Source organism: Gymnoscopelus braueri, assembly GCF_963280865.1.
Source record: "Gymnoscopelus braueri genome assembly, chromosome: 15".
In the NCBI taxonomy this organism is placed as follows: Eukaryota; Metazoa; Chordata; class Actinopteri; order Myctophiformes; family Myctophidae; genus Gymnoscopelus; species Gymnoscopelus braueri.
The window spans coordinates 40,776,097-40,794,630 of NC_137620.1; the positions used below are offsets into that span (position 1 = coordinate 40,776,097).

The following is an 18,534-nucleotide window of genomic DNA, read 5'->3' on the forward strand; positions in this document are numbered from 1 at the left end:
GTTGTAGTTTTATGGCAAATTAGCATCCATAGGCAATGCATTACCGCCACCTGCTGTTCAGCTCAGAGCACTTCACTTTCAAATCTGTCCCACCACAGACCTGGTGCTCTAATGGATCTATTCTAAGACGTTATTATGACTAATTATGCTGAATCCTAAATGGGTATTTCACTTTAAAACACTTGTGGGTTCATTTTCCACGTCTACTCAGGTCTCAGACCCAGACTGGGGGTCAAGGCTGCACACAAAAGGACCGGCCAGTAGACTCATGAATAGCCTAGACCACGTACAAACTAGGTTGCTCTTTAGTTGTAGCTACAGGGACACATTAAAGAGACATACCCACCTATCAAAAGGTAATTCCTGATATGAGCCCAAACATTTTTTCAAATTCAAAAGGTTAATATCTTTCACATTGCCCTGTCATGATTCATGACCTACTGTACTACTGCAATTCTTTGATTTGGTAAAACATAGCATCTGAGAACACAGCAATTAATTCAATGTTTGTTCACTGGAACAACACAAGAACCTCCCCCCCCCCCCATCTATATACCCCTAAACTCGTCTCTTATTTTCTTGTGTAAAGGCCAGACCGCACCAATGCAACTCCTTGCAACTGCCATTGGGGATAATGGTTGCAAGTAGTTGCTTGTTGCAATAGTCAGGGGATATTGAAAATATCTTGGAATAAATTCCTTACCAAGAAATTTCTTCACCAATGTGTTTGTAAAAGTGTCTAGTAACACATCTCATAAAGACTGAAATGCAGTTTCCCTAGGGGAATTTTTGACAGCTGCTGAAAGTTGGGGAACCCACCATAACCTTATGCGGGGGAAACATACCATTTTTATTCTGTTTTAAGTAGCATGTGAGGGGTCAAACGAGGGTGTTTTTATGATTCTGAATCCATTGCAAGCAGTTGTTTTGCACCAAAACCACTCCTTGGGCTAAAAACGGCCCAATCTCAATGGGCTTTTTACACAAAAAGTATACCTGGAAAAGGATGGCTATGGCCGTTTTTAGCCCAAGGAGTGGTTTTGGTGCAAAACAAATGCTTGCAATGGATTCAGAATCAATCACCCTAGTTTGACCCCTCACATGCTACTTAAAACAGAATTAAATTTAGATTTTCTTTTTTATCTTTTTTTTAACCAAGGTTATGGTGGGTTCCCCAACTTTCAGCAGCTGTCAAAAATTCTCCTAGGGAAACTGCATTTCAGTCTTTGTGAGATGTGTTACTAGACACCTTTACAAACACATTGGTGAAGATCTTTTTTGGTAAGGAATTTATTCCAAGATTGGAAAATACTAATATCCCCTGACTATAATGATTATGTACAATATTTAGTTTGAGGACAATATCAATCCAAAAGTATAGTGTTTGATTAATCTCTTGCTAATAACAATAGAGGTCCACTGCTCTTGAAAAGGACTATGACATGAAAAGTATTGGAGCACATCTTATTATAAATATAATTTATTGGGTAAAATGTGTTTACTATCAGTGTGATTCAGTACATTCCTCTCTTACACGTATCATGAGGCTTGTTCCAGCTCACATTCAAACTGCCAAAAAATACTGTATATTGATGCTGTTATGCAGAAAACCTTTATAGGATTTTGTTCATGAAATAATGCCCTACTTTGTGGTGTGACTGACACGGTTACACTGTTTTATATTTGTTTTTGTAAAACAGCAAAAGAAAAAAAATCACTTAAACATTATTTATTTATTATGTTATCAATCATATTCAAGTGATTTCAGGGAGGGACAGAAACTAACTCCAGTCACTTTCAGTTCAGGGGTTCTCATTGTATTGTTGAATCACAATGTTATTGTATGACTTGGTAATCTGGGTTCAGTTACTATAGTGTTGAATGTTTCATATTCAATGTGTTCTGGGCTTTGAAGAGACAATGCTGCACATTTTCAAAAATAGTGGAAATAGCAGATCTACAAGCTCTCACACACACACACACACACACACACACACACACACACACACACACACACACACACACACACACACACACACACACACACACACACACACACACACACACACACACACACACACACACAGAATTTATCAGATATTGGTCTTGTCCTCTCAGTCCTCAGACTCTTTTAACATCTATCTTCACATCCTGTATAAAACGTCATCTAAACATGGAGACAACTTTCACAGAGACAGAAACATTCTTCAAATCAGACTAAAACACTGTTAGAGGTTGCAGACTGACATTTATTTTGTAAAAGTGTCTAGTAACACATCTCATAAAGACTGAAATGCAGTTTCCCTAGGGGAATTTTTGACAGCTGCTGAAAGTTGGGGAACCCACCATAACCTTATGCGGGGGAAACATACCATTCAAAAGGTTAATATCTTTCACATTGCCCTGTCATGATTCATGACCTACTGTACTACTGCAATTCTTTGATTTGGTAAAACATAGCATCTGAGAACACAGCAATTAATTCAATGTTTGTTCACTGGAACAACACAAGAACCTCCCCCCCCCCCCCATCTATATACCCCTAAACTCGTCTCTTATTTTCTTGTGTAAAGGCCAGACCGCACCAATGCAACTCCTTGCAACTGCCATTGGGGATAATGGTTGCAAGTAGTTGCTTGTTGCAATAGTCAGGGGATATTGAAAATATCTTGGAATAAATTCCTTACCAAGAAATTTCTTCACCAATGTGTTTGTAAAAGTGTCTAGTAACACATCTCATAAAGACTGAAATGCAGTTTCCCTAGGGGAATTTTTGACAGCTGCTGAAAGTTGGGGAACCCACCATAACCTTATGCGGGGGAAACATACCATTTTTATTCTGTTTTAAGTAGCATGTGAGGGGTCAAACGAGGGTGTTTTTATGATTCTGAATCCATTGCAAGCAGTTGTTTTGCACCAAAACCACTCCTTGGGCTAAAAACGGCCCAATCTCAATGGGCTTTTTACACAAAAAGTATACCTGGAAAAGGATGGCTATGGCCGTTTTTAGCCCAAGGAGTGGTTTTGGTGCAAAACAAATGCTTGCAATGGATTCAGAATCAATCACCCTAGTTTGACCCCTCACATGCTACTTAAAACAGAATTAAATTTAGATTTTCTTTTTTATCTTTTTTTTAACCAAGGTTATGGTGGGTTCCCCAACTTTCAGCAGCTGTCAAAAATTCTCCTAGGGAAACTGCATTTCAGTCTTTGTGAGATGTGTTACTAGACACCTTTACAAACACATTGGTGAAGATCTTTTTTGGTAAGGAATTTATTCCAAGATTGGAAAATACTAATATCCCCTGACTATAATGATTATGTACAATATTTAGTTTGAGGACAATATCAATCCAAAAGTATAGTGTTTGATTAATCTCTTGCTAATAACAATAGAGGTCCACTGCTCTTGAAAAGGACTATGACATGAAAAGTATTGGAGCACATCTTATTATAAATATAATTTATTGGGTAAAATGTGTTTACTATCAGTGTGATTCAGTACATTCCTCTCTTACACGTATCATGAGGCTTGTTCCAGCTCACATTCAAACTGCCAAAAAATACTGTATATTGATGCTGTTATGCAGAAAACCTTTATAGGATTTTGTTCATGAAATAATGCCCTACTTTGTGGTGTGACTGACACGGTTACACTGTTTTATATTTGTTTTTGTAAAACAGCAAAAGAAAAAAAATCACTTAAACATTATTTATTTATTATGTTATCAATCATATTCAAGTGATTTCAGGGAGGGACAGAAACTAACTCCAGTCACTTTCAGTTCAGGGGTTCTCATTGTATTGTTGAATCACAATGTTATTGTATGACTTGGTAATCTGGGTTCAGTTACTATAGTGTTGAATGTTTCATATTCAATGTGTTCTGGGCTTTGAAGAGACAATGCTGCACATTTTCAAAAATAGTGGAAATAGCAGATCTACAAGCTCTCACACACACACACACACACACACACACACACACACACACACACACACACACACACACACACACACACACACACACACACACACACACACACACACACACACACACAGAATTTATCAGATATTGGTCTTGTCCTCTCAGTCCTCAGACTCTTTTAACATCTATCTTCACATCCTGTATAAAACGTCATCTAAACATGGAGACAACTTTCACAGAGACAGAAACATTCTTCAAATCAGACTAAAACACTGTTAGAGGTTGCAGACTGACATTTATTTTGTAAAAGTGTCTAGTAACACATCTCATAAAGACTGAAATGCAGTTTCCCTAGGGGAATTTTTGACAGCTGCTGAAAGTTGGGGAACCCACCATAACCTTATGCGGGGGAAACATACCATTTTTATTCTGTTTTAAGTAGCATGTGAGGGGTCAAACGAGGGTGTTTTTAAGATTCTGAATCCATTGCAAGCAGTTGTTTTGCACCAAAACCACTCCTTGGGCTAAAAACGGCCCAATCTCAATGGGCTTTTTACACAAAAAGTATACCTGGAAAAGGATGGCTATGGCCGTTTTTAGCCCAAGGAGTGGTTTTGGTGCAAAACAAATGCTTGCAATGGATTCAGAATCAATCACCCTAGTTTGACCCCTCACATGCTACTTAAAACAGAATTAAATTTAGATTTTCTTTTTTATCTTTTTTTTAACCAAGGTTATGGTGGGTTCCCCAACTTTCAGCAGCTGTCAAAAATTCTCCTAGGGAAACTGCATTTCAGTCTTTGTGAGATGTGTTACTAGACACCTTTACAAACACATTGGTGAAGATCTTTTTTGGTAAGGAATTTATTCCAAGATTGGAAAATACTAATATCCCCTGACTATAATGATTATGTACAATATTTAGTTTGAGGACAATATCAACCCAAAAGTATAGTGTTTGATTAATCTCTTGCTAATAACAATAGAGGTCCACTGCTCTTGAAAAGGACTATGACATGAAAAGTATTGGAGCACATCTTATTATAAATATAATTTATTGGGTAAAATGTGTTTACTATCAGTGTGATTCAGTACATTCCTCTCTTACACGTATCATGAGGCTTGTTCCAGCTCACATTCAAACTGCCAAAAAATACTGTATATTGATGCTGTTATGCAGAAAACCTTTATAGGATTTTGTTCATGAAATAATGCCCTACTTTGTGGTGTGACTGACACGGTTACACTGTTTTATATTTGTTTTTGTAAAACAGCAAAAGAAAAAAAATCACTTAAACATTATTTATTTATTATGTTATCAATCATATTGAAGTGATTTCAGGGAGGGACAGAAACTAACTCCAGTCACTTTCAGTTCAGGGGTTCTCATTGTATTGTTGAATCACAATGTTATTGTATGACTTGGTAATCTAGGTTCAGTTACTACAGTGTTGAATGTTTCATATTCAATGTGTTCTGGGCTTTGAAGAGACAATGCTGCACATTTTCAAAAAATAGTGGAAATAGCAGATCTACAAGCACACACACAGAATTAATCAGATATTGGTCTTGTCCTCTCAGTCCTCAGACTGTTTTAACATCTATCTTCACATCCTGTATAAAACGTCATCTAAACATGGAGACAACTTTCACAGAGAGACAGAAACATTCTTCAAATCAGACTAAAACACTGTTAGAGGTTGCAGACTGACATTTATTTTGAAAAAAAACAAGTCAGTGTAAATTAAGTAAAGTTAATGAAAACATAATGATTACCTGATGGTGTCAAACTCCTTTATATGAATTGAAACATAATTTTGTCATTTTGCCAGATAAGTCGTGAGCTTGTAGATATTAAAGAAAGTACAGAAGCTTTTCCCCCCTCTTTTGTTTTTAACATGGCTTCATAAGTGTGTAACTGTTTGAAGGACTCCAAGGTTTCTACTGTATTTACAAAATGGGGTAAAAACATTGTTCATCACATTAAAATGTTTTTAAAAGCGATTAACTGTTGACACACAATACCCTATTGACACAATGAGGAGGAAGACATTACACCAGTGGTTCTCAAACATTTTCAGGCAGAGACTCCCCAAAATAATCCTATTTGAACTGGGGACCAGCCACCCTGACAAGCACTTGGAATTGCAGGAGTTGAGGCATTACATTTAGTTTGACTTCATCAATATTGTGAAAACAGCAGATCTACAAGCTCACAGTGAGCTTGTAGATCGGCTATTTTCACAAATTCTCTCTTTGTCAGGTAATATTTGGCCAATTTTTGACCATTTTCTATAGTATAGTTTGTTAATTACTTTTGACACAGTAATGTCTCATTTTAGAGGTATTCAATAGGTCTTAAAAAGTCCTTAAATTGTCACTTTAGAAATGTACTCTGTATACATTATACATACACTATACATGTATGTACGGTATGTTTGTGTTTGTAGGTTTGTTTACTGTTGAGTGAGAAAACAATGTTGCACATTAAGCAAAATATCATTTGGGGACCTCCTGGGGGTCCAGACCCACAGTTTGAGAACCACTACATTTAGTATAACCAATCTACACAGACTGACAGAGGGCTCTGTAGTAATATCAACAAGATAACAGGGCATACTGTATAATGATTGTCTGCAGCAGGCTTATTAAAGAAATGCAATGAGCGGAACACAATGGATTGATTGATCATGATGGTGTAGTATACTGTACACATCATTCTTACACATGCTTTATCTAGAAGAGAAAATCATCAAATGAAGAAAACAAAGTTTTCAACTGAATATCATCATCAGTATTCTTAACATGTCTACCATGTCTTACACAGCTCTGCATCTCCATAGTTCCAAACCCTTATTCCTGGATAGAGAGGTTGTGTGAACGTGGTTTGAACTGTGTGTAGGAGGGTCATTGTGTCAGAAACACTGTAGAAGGACAGAGTACCTGCCTTGTGGTCCAGGTACACCCCCACTCTGGAGGAGAAAGGCCCTGACACTTTAGTCTGAACACTGTTGTGTGTGAACCAGTAGTTTTTACCAATGCACTCTAAACACCAGGATTTAACATTGTTTCCAAAGTAGCTTTGTCTGCTGACGTCTTTATAACAGACTGCTATACCAACCCCATAACCACTCCACTCTACTTCCCAGTAACAACGTTCAGACAGACCCTCTGTACACATCACCTGAGTGTACTTAGCAAATCTCTCTGCATGATCAGGGTAAGGTTGTTGTTGTTTTGTTCTAGTCACCTTCCTCTTCTCCTCTGACAGGGAGAGATCTTTGCTTATTGTGTTCATGTCCAGAGACAGAGGAGAGGAATCTGTGAGAACACACGACAAAAGAAAAATCAAACCTCATGAACCTTATTGTGTTTAGAGTTAGTCTCTCAGATCAAACTCATTAGAGCTTTAAATAACAACATATCAGAATGAAACTTCAACGTTCAGAACCTGCATCAACATGGACTCACATTGTAAAAAGTCCTTTCTGGTCTGAGGCTCCGCTGGATGTAAAACATCAACTGGAGACACAAGAAAACAGTAAAGGTCATCATGACATTGTAAAGGATTTCTATGTCCACACAAAGGGTCAAATCCAATAGACTTTACTGCTGACTTCAGGCATGTAAAACCATAGATATATATAAAGGCTAGATGACTCACCCGCGCTGCTGGCCAATGGAGTACGACGTTGCCACATGGCGGCCATCTTGAAACAGTCATTCATAACATTATGTCTATGGAGCATATACTTTAAAATAACCATAGCGTGCTCAATTTTCATCCGATTTTCAAACGGTTTGGTGTGTTGTAAACACCAAAGATGTAATAAAATTATAAAATTATAAAATTATAAAAAATAAAAAAAAACATGATTATAATTATAAGTATGCAGTATCATAACTACATCTTTGGTGTTTACAACACACCAAACCGTTTGAAAATCAGATGAAAATTGAGCACGCTATGGTTATTTCAAAGTATATGCACCATAGACATAATGTTATGAATGACTGTTTCAAGATGGCCGCGGTTGAGCTACGCTTGCGCCGTCCCCTTGAGCCATCTAGCCTTTATATATATCTATGAAACATACAGCGTGAGTCTACAGGAGGTCACAACATACGACTGACGTAAAAGACAACAGGCCTGCTTTACGGCAGTGTCGTAACGTAGCTCTCTTAAAGGCACAGTCACATATATAGCATATATGACAGACATCATACTGAAGAATGGATTAAACTGAAGTTCCAAGGGTTTTGTCAAAAGGTTCAAGCTATTATAGCTTGATAGTAATCATTGCTATTATATAGTGTTTGTTCAGTAACAGCTGTCTCCCCAGCTCTTCAGAAAATACATTTTCAGGTGGGTTTCACATTTCATTCAATCAGGAGAGAGAACTCCTCAAGATCATTTATTAAGAACGGAAATATAATAAAAATGATAATAAATAATAATACATATTAAATGGTGCATTTATATACTGTAGCGGGTGACATGAAACACAGGTCACACTAATCTACTGCCCGCCATACTACAGGCTTTAGTAGCCTTCCCAGACATACTTCCACCTGTACAAACTGTTTCAACACTTACAATTGTACAGTACAGTATAGGGGCTGGTTAAAACACAATAAAGACATTTAAATCTGACCCTAACCTCTCCTTTGAGAAATATTCTTGCTTAAATTCTTCAATGTTTCTGTCCAATCTGACAGACAGCCAACCTGTGTACCATCAGTCTGCTCCAGTTCAAATCTCTCCAGTTGCCTTCAGACTTCATCAATCCATGTTTACTATGATGGCTGGTTAGAAAAACAAGAAACACATTTAAATCTCACCTCTCTTTGATATCTCTGGGCAAGTTGTCTTCAGGATGTTGTCTAGTTGGTCTCTCAGACCAGACACCACATCAATCACATCTGGACAGATGACCACACTGGGTGAGACTGGAGATCCACTGGAACTGGAGAGAGACTGGAAACTCTGGAGAGAGACAAGTAAACCAGTATAGACAAGGATGGAAGATCATTAAAGATCAATAAATTGGTACATTGACCACACACACACACACACGCGCGCACGCACACGCACACGCACACGCACACGCACACAAATGATGATTTCAATTTGTCTCTAATTCTCATGCAAATAATTGCGTTTTTGGTATTGAGCATATCAATAAAAAATATACATTTCCGTTCCAATCTATGAACACAAATTGTACAGGGCAGATATTGAATACATTTATACTTTCAAAATATTTGACAAAATAGTGGAAATAGACAATCTACAATCTACAAGCTCAGAAGCTGAACTTGTAGATCTGCTATTTTTGGAAAATGTTTACAATTATGACAATTGTGGAAACTAATTGTGATTATCTCAAATAATTGTGATTAGGCAATTATGTAATAGTTGTGACAGGCCTAATTCTGACAATATTATTGTGGTCTGTACAACTACTGTATCTAGCAACTATATTAGTATTAGTAACTACCAGCATTAATAATGTCATGTTATGTAATATACTATGATGTCATAATAATATGACATGATGGAATGAGATGAAAGAGATGAAATATGAAGCTGATTTCTCCTAAATGAGTCAAAACCAAACAGTAAAATGCCATGTGTGGAACCTGAATGAAAGTGATGATGTCATCAGTGTTGGACAGCTCCTCCAGGTCAGCATGTCTCCTCTCCAGCTGCTCCATGTGGTCCTCCAGCTGCCTCAGGAGAGCCTCAGTCTGAGCCACTGCAGTCTGCTGCTGATCTCTGATCAGTTCTTTAAGCTCACTGCGTCTTTTCTCAATGGAGACCATCATCTCACTGAAGATCCTGTCACTGGCCTCCACTGCTGCTTCTGCAGAGCTCTGCTTCACACACACACACACACACACACACACACACACACACACACACACACACACACACACACACACACACACACACACACACACACACACACACACACACACACACACACACGCCGAAAGGAAGAAAGAAACTCTTGGTTATAAGTTCTCATGTAAGTGTAGAACTTTGTGGGGAATACATTCAGTCACAACATAAGTATTGTTGGCCATTCCAGAAGTTCCATGATATGATGGATTCTTTACTGTCACTGTTCTTTACTGTCATTCTGGGTACTTTAGTGCAGGGACCCCCAGGGGTCCTTCAGGGGGTTCCAGGGGGTCCCCCCAAAAATATGTTAATATACCATCAACATCTGTTTAACCAACCAAAACAAAAAAAAATCTGTTTAACCACTTAAAATAGCCTAAAATTCTACAAGTTCACAACACATGGCGAACTCGTCGTGACGCGTTGTGAGCTTGTAGATCTGCTATTTTCAAGAACATCTTGATAGAATGTGAAAACATTTGAATAACTTTGTAACATTTTAACAACACAAATCTTATATGTGGATTGCTGGCACATAAATATTTTCAAATGTGGGTCTGCAGCCAAATACATATTAATTGGGGGTCCTTGACATGAAAAGGTGTGAGAACCACTTCTTTAGTGCTTCTGATGACACAAGGCACTGTCTCATCCATATACAGTAGCATCACAGTAAACACAAGAACAAGAACTATTATCATAACATCAGCTCACGTTCAGGGCCTCCATGACCCGTCTCAGGTCTTTCAGCTCCTTCTTTTTCTCCTGGATCTTCTGCTGGACTTCCTCCTGCATTGTCACCAGCTGTTTCTGCAAGAAACAGGAAGAGACAGTTTGGCTTGTAAACAAAGCACATTTTCAAGTCGGGCTACCAATTCTATCCAATCAGGAGAAAGAGAACTCATACAGGATACGAGGTCAAAACAAGTGAGATTTGGATCCACACATCATCTTAAATCAACTTTGTAACTTCCTCAAAATACACTTTTGCAGGGGCAAGATGAATTAACTCATTCAATCTGGGAACGCATCTGTGTCATTTTAGATTTTAGCTATAACAATTATTTTTATAACTTGGCTATTAAAAAAAAAGCAGATCTACAAGCTTGTAGATCTGCTATTTTAGAAAAATCTTTAACATTTGTACAAATCTTTGAATACATTTTTGGAAACATGTTTAACTCAAATCTTTGCTTCTGGGGGTCCCTGGAACAACATATTTTGATGGGGATCGGCGGCCTAAAACAACATTTTGGGGAGTCCTTGACAAGAAAAGGTTTGAGTGCCACTGATATAGCAACGATAGTTTTTCAGATAATTAAGACATTTGTTGAGACATTTGACAGTTACAAATGTTCGCTTTAAGAAATATGTATTCAAAGATTTGCACAAATCTTCACGATTTTTCAAAATGAGCAGATCTACAAGCTCATAGCGCTGCACTCGGTGCCACGCTATGAGCATGTGTATCTGCTATTTTTGAATAGCCAAAGAAATCTAAAATGACACAGATGCATTCCCAGATTTAATGGGTTACCATTATGAAAAGTGATCAATTGCGTCTGTTTTTCATTGGGTCCAAAAGGAGTGTACTTCATCCTTTAATACTTGTTATTGTACAACACCCTGGTTTGCGCTTTTAATGTCTCTGACATGATCATTTAGTTCTGCTTCTATATTTAAAACATGATCTCTCTTATGATTTATCTTCAAGTGATCGTGGTCCTACCTGTTTCTCTGCCTTCTCTGCAGCAGCTGACACCGTGTCATGGCCCTTATGTTCATCCATGGTGCACAGATAGCAGATACACTGGCGGTCTGTGCGACAGAACACCTCCATCAGCTTGTCATGACTGGAGCACATCTTCTCCTGCAGTTTGTTGGTGGCTGGGACCAGCTTGTGCTTCTTCAACGCAGGAACATTGTAGTGAGGCTGGAGGTGAGTCTCACAGTAAGAGACCAGACACACCAGACAAGACATGAGAGCTTTGTGAGGTCTGGCTCCGGTGCAGAAATCACAGGCCACGTCTGCTGGACCGGCGTACAGCAGAGCAGCAGAGGCAGAAGACTGCTGACCTCCTGTACTGCTCAGCTTCATCACACCCTGGAAGTAAAGAGAGGTAACACAAAGAACAACACAACGACTTACTGACATGAGATATTCACACACACAACTATAAAACATATCAGAAATATAAACATTTATCGCTGTGTAAACACGCTCTAAATTCTTACCGTCAGTCCCTCGGCGCTCATAATGGAAAATGACAAACACAGCAATAACACCCTGGTCACAAGTAACACTGATGCATGCAGAACACACTCCTGTTCAGCAAGCATCCACTCTATTTATATGGGTTGGTCTACCCATGTGGGTGAAACCTTCCGTTGATTAATCATGTGACTTGTGTATTGGAAACACAGGCTTTAGCACTATTCTATAACAATGGCCACTGTACCCCAGCTCCTTATCTGACCTAATCAATCAACCCTCTCAACACTCTCATGTGACTCTCATGTGACATGTGCAAAGTCCCCTGATTTCAACACTCTAGGTCAGAGCTGTAGTTTTTAGAATTGTATATATTTGTACTTATTATTATGACTAAATATCCTTCTGAAAATATGATACAGGAAGGCGCTAGATTCTAGCGCCTTCCTGTATCTTATTTTCAGAAGGATATTTAGTTCTAGCGGCTAGAAGGCCACATGTGCAGGTAATACAAACGCCACCGTTACATCATAATAATAGATTATTCTACAGACACGCTGTGAACTTGTAGATCAGCTTTTTACGACATGCCCCGAAAGGGGACGCTAGGGTTCATGTGGTTAATATAATGTTTCTGAGGGCAAATGTTAGACTTTTCCTTCTCCTTCCTTTTTGTCTTTCTCTTCACTTATAGATTATAAGTGAAGAGAAACTTCACTCAGTTCCCAATTTAATTTCCACAAGTCAACGCACGCACACACGCGCATGCACGCACGCACGTGCACACACACACACACACACACACACACACACACAAACACACACACATACATGTGCACACATGTGCACAACCACATACGCACGCACACTCTCTCTCTCCCCCTCTCCCTCTTTCTGTCTCTTCCTTCATCCTCAAGCCCTTCCCGGTGAAAAAGTCCCAGAAGTTGGTGATGGCGGCGGAGGAGGGCTTACTCTCCTCCTCCTCCTGGGGCGCCGCCTGCTTGATCCAGATGCTGTTCTCGGCGGTGGAGCAGCCCCCGCCGCCCACCAGGGAGAAGCTCAGCGCGGAGCCCATGGGGGGCCTCCCGTCCTGGGGCTGGCGCTCCGAGTCGGGGGCCTGGAGCCTGGAAGAGCTGCTGCTGCTGTCCGAGGGGGGGGGGGGGGGGCTGAGCCAAGCTCAGCAGGTTATGGTGGGAGTGGAACTGACACATGTGACGGATGGACTTGCCCGGTGCCGGCTCTGCAGCGTCACCTGGAGGGCGATGGAGAGACAAATAGTTTTTAATAGTCAACACACACACACACACACACACACACACACACACACACACACACACACACACACACACACACACACACACACACACACACACACACACACACACACACACACACACACACACACACACACACACACACAGTCAGTCCTTTCATGTCAGATTTTAACATCTATCTTCACATCCTGTATCAAACATCATCTAAACATGGAGACAACGTTTACAGAGACAGAAACAGAAGGATAAACATTCTTCAAAATAACACTCTGCAATAGAGATTGCAGCCACAGTGCTCACATTTATTTTGAAGAAAAAAGTAGTTTGTTGATTACTTTTGACGCAGTAATGCTATGTTTTAATTTTCATTTTAGAGGTATTTAAAAGGTCTTTAAAGTCCTTAAATTGTCACTTTAAAAATGGACAGATACCCTGTATAAACTATACATACTGTATGTTGGTTTGTTTACTGTTGAGTGAGAAAACAATGTTGCACATTAAGCATAATATCATCATTTGGGGACCTCCTGGGGATCCAGATGCAAAGTTTGAGAACCACTACATTCAGTATAACCAATCTACACTGACTGACAGAGGGCTCTGTAGTAATATCAACAAGATAACAGGGCATACTGTATAATGATTGTCTGCAGCAGGCTTAGTAAAGAAATGTAATGAGCGGAACACAATGGATTGATTGATCATGATGGTGTAGTATACTGTACACATCATTCTTACACATGCTTTATCTAGAAGAGAAAATCTATTATCTATTATTAATCTATTATCTATTATTATAATTATGTTGGGCATTATCAACATACAGAACATAATGTGTAGTAACCAACATATAGTATAACCAAATCAAAATCAAAAATAGTCAACAAGGAGTTTTGTGTATCAGAACATGTAGTTTAATGTGTGGTTGTAACTTGTAAGGTCATCTCACCTCAGCCAGCAAGGTGTTCTTCCTCAGAACAGGTCTGGGACTGAAGCTCTCTCTGCACTGGGGACAGCTGTAGACTCCAGTCTCCTCATACTGGTCCCAGTAACCCTCAATACAGCTTCTACAGTAACTGTGTCCACACTGTAGAGTCACTGGTTCCTTTAGAAGGTCCAGACAGACAGAACAACAGCAGAACTGGTCCTGGTCCAGATCACATGTCTGTTGTTGTTGCTGCTGCTGTTGTGCCATTTGACTGACAACCACACTCACACTGAGAAAAAACACAACACTTTGGTTTACTCTGAAGAGAGACTGGGTTTCGTTTCCTCTGTAGAAAACTAGGAGAGGCAAAGACATCTATGAGGCAAAGGGAGGGACTTCCTGGATGTTTGCAGGAGGCAGTGGTTTTAAAGAGACAGTGAATGTGTAGCACAAACAGGTTCAGCTTGTGGTTGAACATTGTACAGCTGGACTCTCACACTACACCATCATTTCCCCTCCGTGTGGAAAAGCCTGGTGGTGGTGACACGGGGTTAACAGATAATCGGGGGTATTTATTTGGAGGCGGGAACGGCATGAAGGAGAAGGAGGGCAGTTCTGGTAGAAAATGTGTATTTTAGTGAAGTATCTCGACTTTCTCACTAGTTCCACACAGACCACTTTCGCTCCACTTCTTCCAGTGGGCACACATGGTATTGAGTAGCCTGACACTCGACCTGAATTTTTATTTCGTTTCTCTCATGGATTCAGGGAAGAGCGTTAAGAGTTTAACACTCAGGATTACAAAGACATGACCGGGCCAATCAGTGACTGCGTTTCAACTGCTGTCTGTACAACAGTGAAAAGCAGCCCCCTGATTGGCCCGCTCATTTTCTGATTTCTCATACTCTCTGCCTATGGGCCGAAGTCCAGACTGATACCGTGGAGGAACGTGTGAGTGAATCCACATCATCAGTCTGTCAATGCCAGGCTATGTGAACCCGATCATAATGATATAATAAAAAAACATCTGGAGGCCAATTCAGTGATGCCTTATTGCTGTTGTGTCATTGCTTGTCATTCTCTTTTGTTTTGTCCCCTCACTTCAGGTTGGACCTGAAGTGTTCATGGAATTATTCATTGTGTGTGTTATTTCAGGAAACAAGATTAAGTTCCTACAGATTAAGTGAGAGAAATGCCAGTCAAATTGAAGGATGATGAATGAATTCCATTCAGTATTGTGACCTCAGTGGACAGGACAGTGGTACAGTCGACTGGACCTTTGGTTTAACAGCTTTAACTGTCAGGGGACACATGATCTCAAGGCCACACATGAACATGTAACCTATAGTTTAGTACACTTGTCAATGGAAGCAAACTGGATTTTGCTCAAATTCATCTTCTGAGTTGCATTTCATCCTATCAAGTGTAGCCTATAGTTGATACTGTTCATATAATTGTTGTACTTTGCACAATTTTTTTTTTACAAGCATGATGCGTCTGCCATAATTTTGAAATATGTATTTCCCAGGGAATCAGTTTTTGAAATATAATCATTAGTCTAATTCGCATACATAATGTCACATTCTGAGACATTATGGTTGAATGATGGACAAAATATGTTTCCCCCCAGATTTCTTTGGTTATTTAGGTCTTGACTTCACTGTAAAAAAAAAACCATCTATGACATTGTGTGCCATAAAACCTCTCCTACTGTAATTCATAGCTGTGTTATGTACATGGTCCAGATGAAAAAGCTGAATGTACGTATTTGTTAAGCTTTTGGAATTCTAAAAACAAAACAAAAACAAACAATACTGTGAATGCAAAGTTACATTATATGAGATTCTGTTTCAGGTTATGTTTCACTTTGGACACAAGGGGGCAGCGTTCACCACTTGTTTGCTTATAGCCATGCAGGATTTTGCTGTCAATACAAATGAAACTATTTTTTTCTTGAGCAAATATCAGAGTAAAGGCATAATGATTTTGTACAATATTTAGTTTGAGGACACTATAAACCCAACAGAGTAGTGTTTCATTCATCTCTTGGTTAAGGTCCACTGCTCTTGAAAAGGACTATGACATGAAAAGTACCACTTATTATATTAATGTTTTATTGGATAAACTTAGGCTTGTTCAATCTCACATTCAAACTATCAAAAATACGGTATTGTCGCTGTTATGTAGAAAACCTTTATCTCCATATTTCAACTTTAGATGATTTTTTTCTTAAAATAAATAATGCCCTACTTCGTGGTGTGACACTGTTGCACAAAGGTAGTGAAAATAACATATTTTGTTCAACATAGCAAAAAATAAATCATATTTTTGTTTAATGGCCAAAATAGGGACAGCAAAACTATTTGGAGCGTACACACATGAGAAGAGTCACACAGGACTCCAGCTGATATTAGTATAGTTCCAACTGGAACTACAGTTTACAGGAAACACTGTAGTCCAAGTAGTCTATAGGAGGAACTGAGGTTCACCCGGTGATGTCACAGAGTAAACATTCCAAATTCCAAATAAAAACATAGAAGCACTGCCAAATCATCTTTATTTTGTCCTCGACTTCATAAAAACAGGATTTGGGTTCAAAATCAGGGAAGTGGCCCTTTAAGTCTGTCTGTGATTTTCATAAATGTTTAACTGATGAAAAGCATTAAAGAGAGCTTGTGACTAAATAAACAAAACAAAATGAGCAAATGTACTTAGGACTTCTATATTCAATATTATTTATAACCACTTAAAAACCCCAGCATCCGTATTTTGGTCACAGAAAATAGACGATCGACAAGCTCACAACGCGCCGCGCTGCGACGCGTTGTGAGCTTGTCGATCGGCTATTTTCAGCGAAAGCTTTCCCCACAATAACCCAAAACAGAAAAGACACTAGTATTGAGCCCTGAGGGACTCTGGTTACCCATATGAGGTTGAAGTGGTTAATAAACATGATATGCGTCTGCCATCATTTTGAAATATGTATTTCCCAGGGAATCAGTTTCTGAAATATAATCATTAGTCTACTGTGCATGCATAATATGTCACATTCTGAGATATTATGATTGAATGATGTTTTTAGAAAAACAATATTTTTTTCCCCAGATGTTTTGGTTTTGTAGGTCTTGACTTCACTGGACATAAAAAACAGGTTTTTTTTCTATAGGGGCCAAACTGACTTTGATAAAGTGAGTGAAGGGCCACACATTGGATTTTTTAATTGAAACTTGAAACACATAGTGGTGAATTATATTAAAACTGCATGAATTTGATAGACACGATAGACTCATTTATAATAGGGTCAAGTATTATTTTATTTTTTTTAGCTGTGCTGTCTGTATCACTCACTTTATCAAACATATTCCCTATTTTGCACGGCGTCTTATGGCTTATTTAATTTTTTATTCTGAAAACCATTTTAAAATAGCAAAAATAGCATCACCGCAGATCAGCTACTGTATTTTGTAATGTGCAGTTTTAACACTTTGCTAAATTAACCAATTTAAAGGCCTATAATCTTTCATTGTACAGTCTGTTACCAGTTCAATTATGATTATTTTTGGGGGTCACGGCCTGAACAGGTTGAGAACCACTGGGTTATAGATAAACAACAGCCTATTGACTGACTTAGTGACTATTAATTCTCCACTACCTCTCAGAGGCAATTAAGTGGTATTTGAGTGATGGGATGTAGTTTTAAGATAGTCAAAGGGTCAATGCCCCCAGTACCTAGGACACCAATGGAAACAAGACCGCAAGGACCTTTTTGGTGTTATCCTTTTAGACAAAGTGTTTGACTGTACTCGTGCTGTTTTTACATTTCTGTCCAATAAAATGTTTAGTATTGAAAATGGGAAGTACTACGTTAAAGTAAAAATACCTCCGAATTGTACTTAAGTACAGTACTTGAGTACATGTACTTAGTTAGTTACACCACTGGTCTATTGTACTATTGAGGAAGTGATGTGAACTTGAACACGTCTTCTATTTTGCTGAAGAAGTTCTAATAAAGTGACTGAAGAAAAGAGACAGTTCATTCATCATTGTGCAACGGGAAAATGAGTAATAAATGATACAAAGTCCAGTTGTAATCCAAAGTTAATGAGTCATTAACCCATGATATGTCATGTCAACGATGTCATTCATTATGAATCTGTGTGGAAGCCTCTGATGGAAAGTAATTACATGTATATAGAAAAAGTATTGAAGATTACTAGCAAAATTGTTTAAGTGTAGAGTTAGTAAAACTAGATAAAAGCAAACATATTTACACTATGCATAATATTT

At 38.7% G+C, this 18,534-nt stretch overlaps 1 protein-coding gene across 1 annotated transcript in view; it reads right to left on the minus strand.

The window, feature by feature from the left end:
- Nucleotides 1-6,632: 6,632 nt before the first annotated feature.
- Nucleotides 6,633-18,534, minus strand: part of LOC308101553 (E3 ubiquitin-protein ligase TRIM47-like) — a gene marked incomplete at its 5' end in the record, with an annotated part of 29,083 nt that continues 17,181 nt past the window's right edge. The window contains 7 exons of the mRNA XM_080450975.1: nt 6,633-7,246; nt 7,397-7,451; nt 9,515-9,802; nt 10,548-10,643; nt 11,563-11,937; nt 14,269-14,518; nt 14,745-14,862. Of these exons, the coding sequence (XP_080307101.1) occupies nt 6,735-7,246; nt 7,397-7,451; nt 9,515-9,802; nt 10,548-10,643; nt 11,563-11,937; nt 14,269-14,518; nt 14,745-14,862 (1,694 nt within the window). The 3' untranslated portion in view covers nt 6,633-6,734. The remainder of the gene's footprint in view (nt 7,247-7,396; nt 7,452-9,514; nt 9,803-10,547; nt 10,644-11,562; nt 11,938-14,268; nt 14,519-14,744; nt 14,863-18,534) is intronic.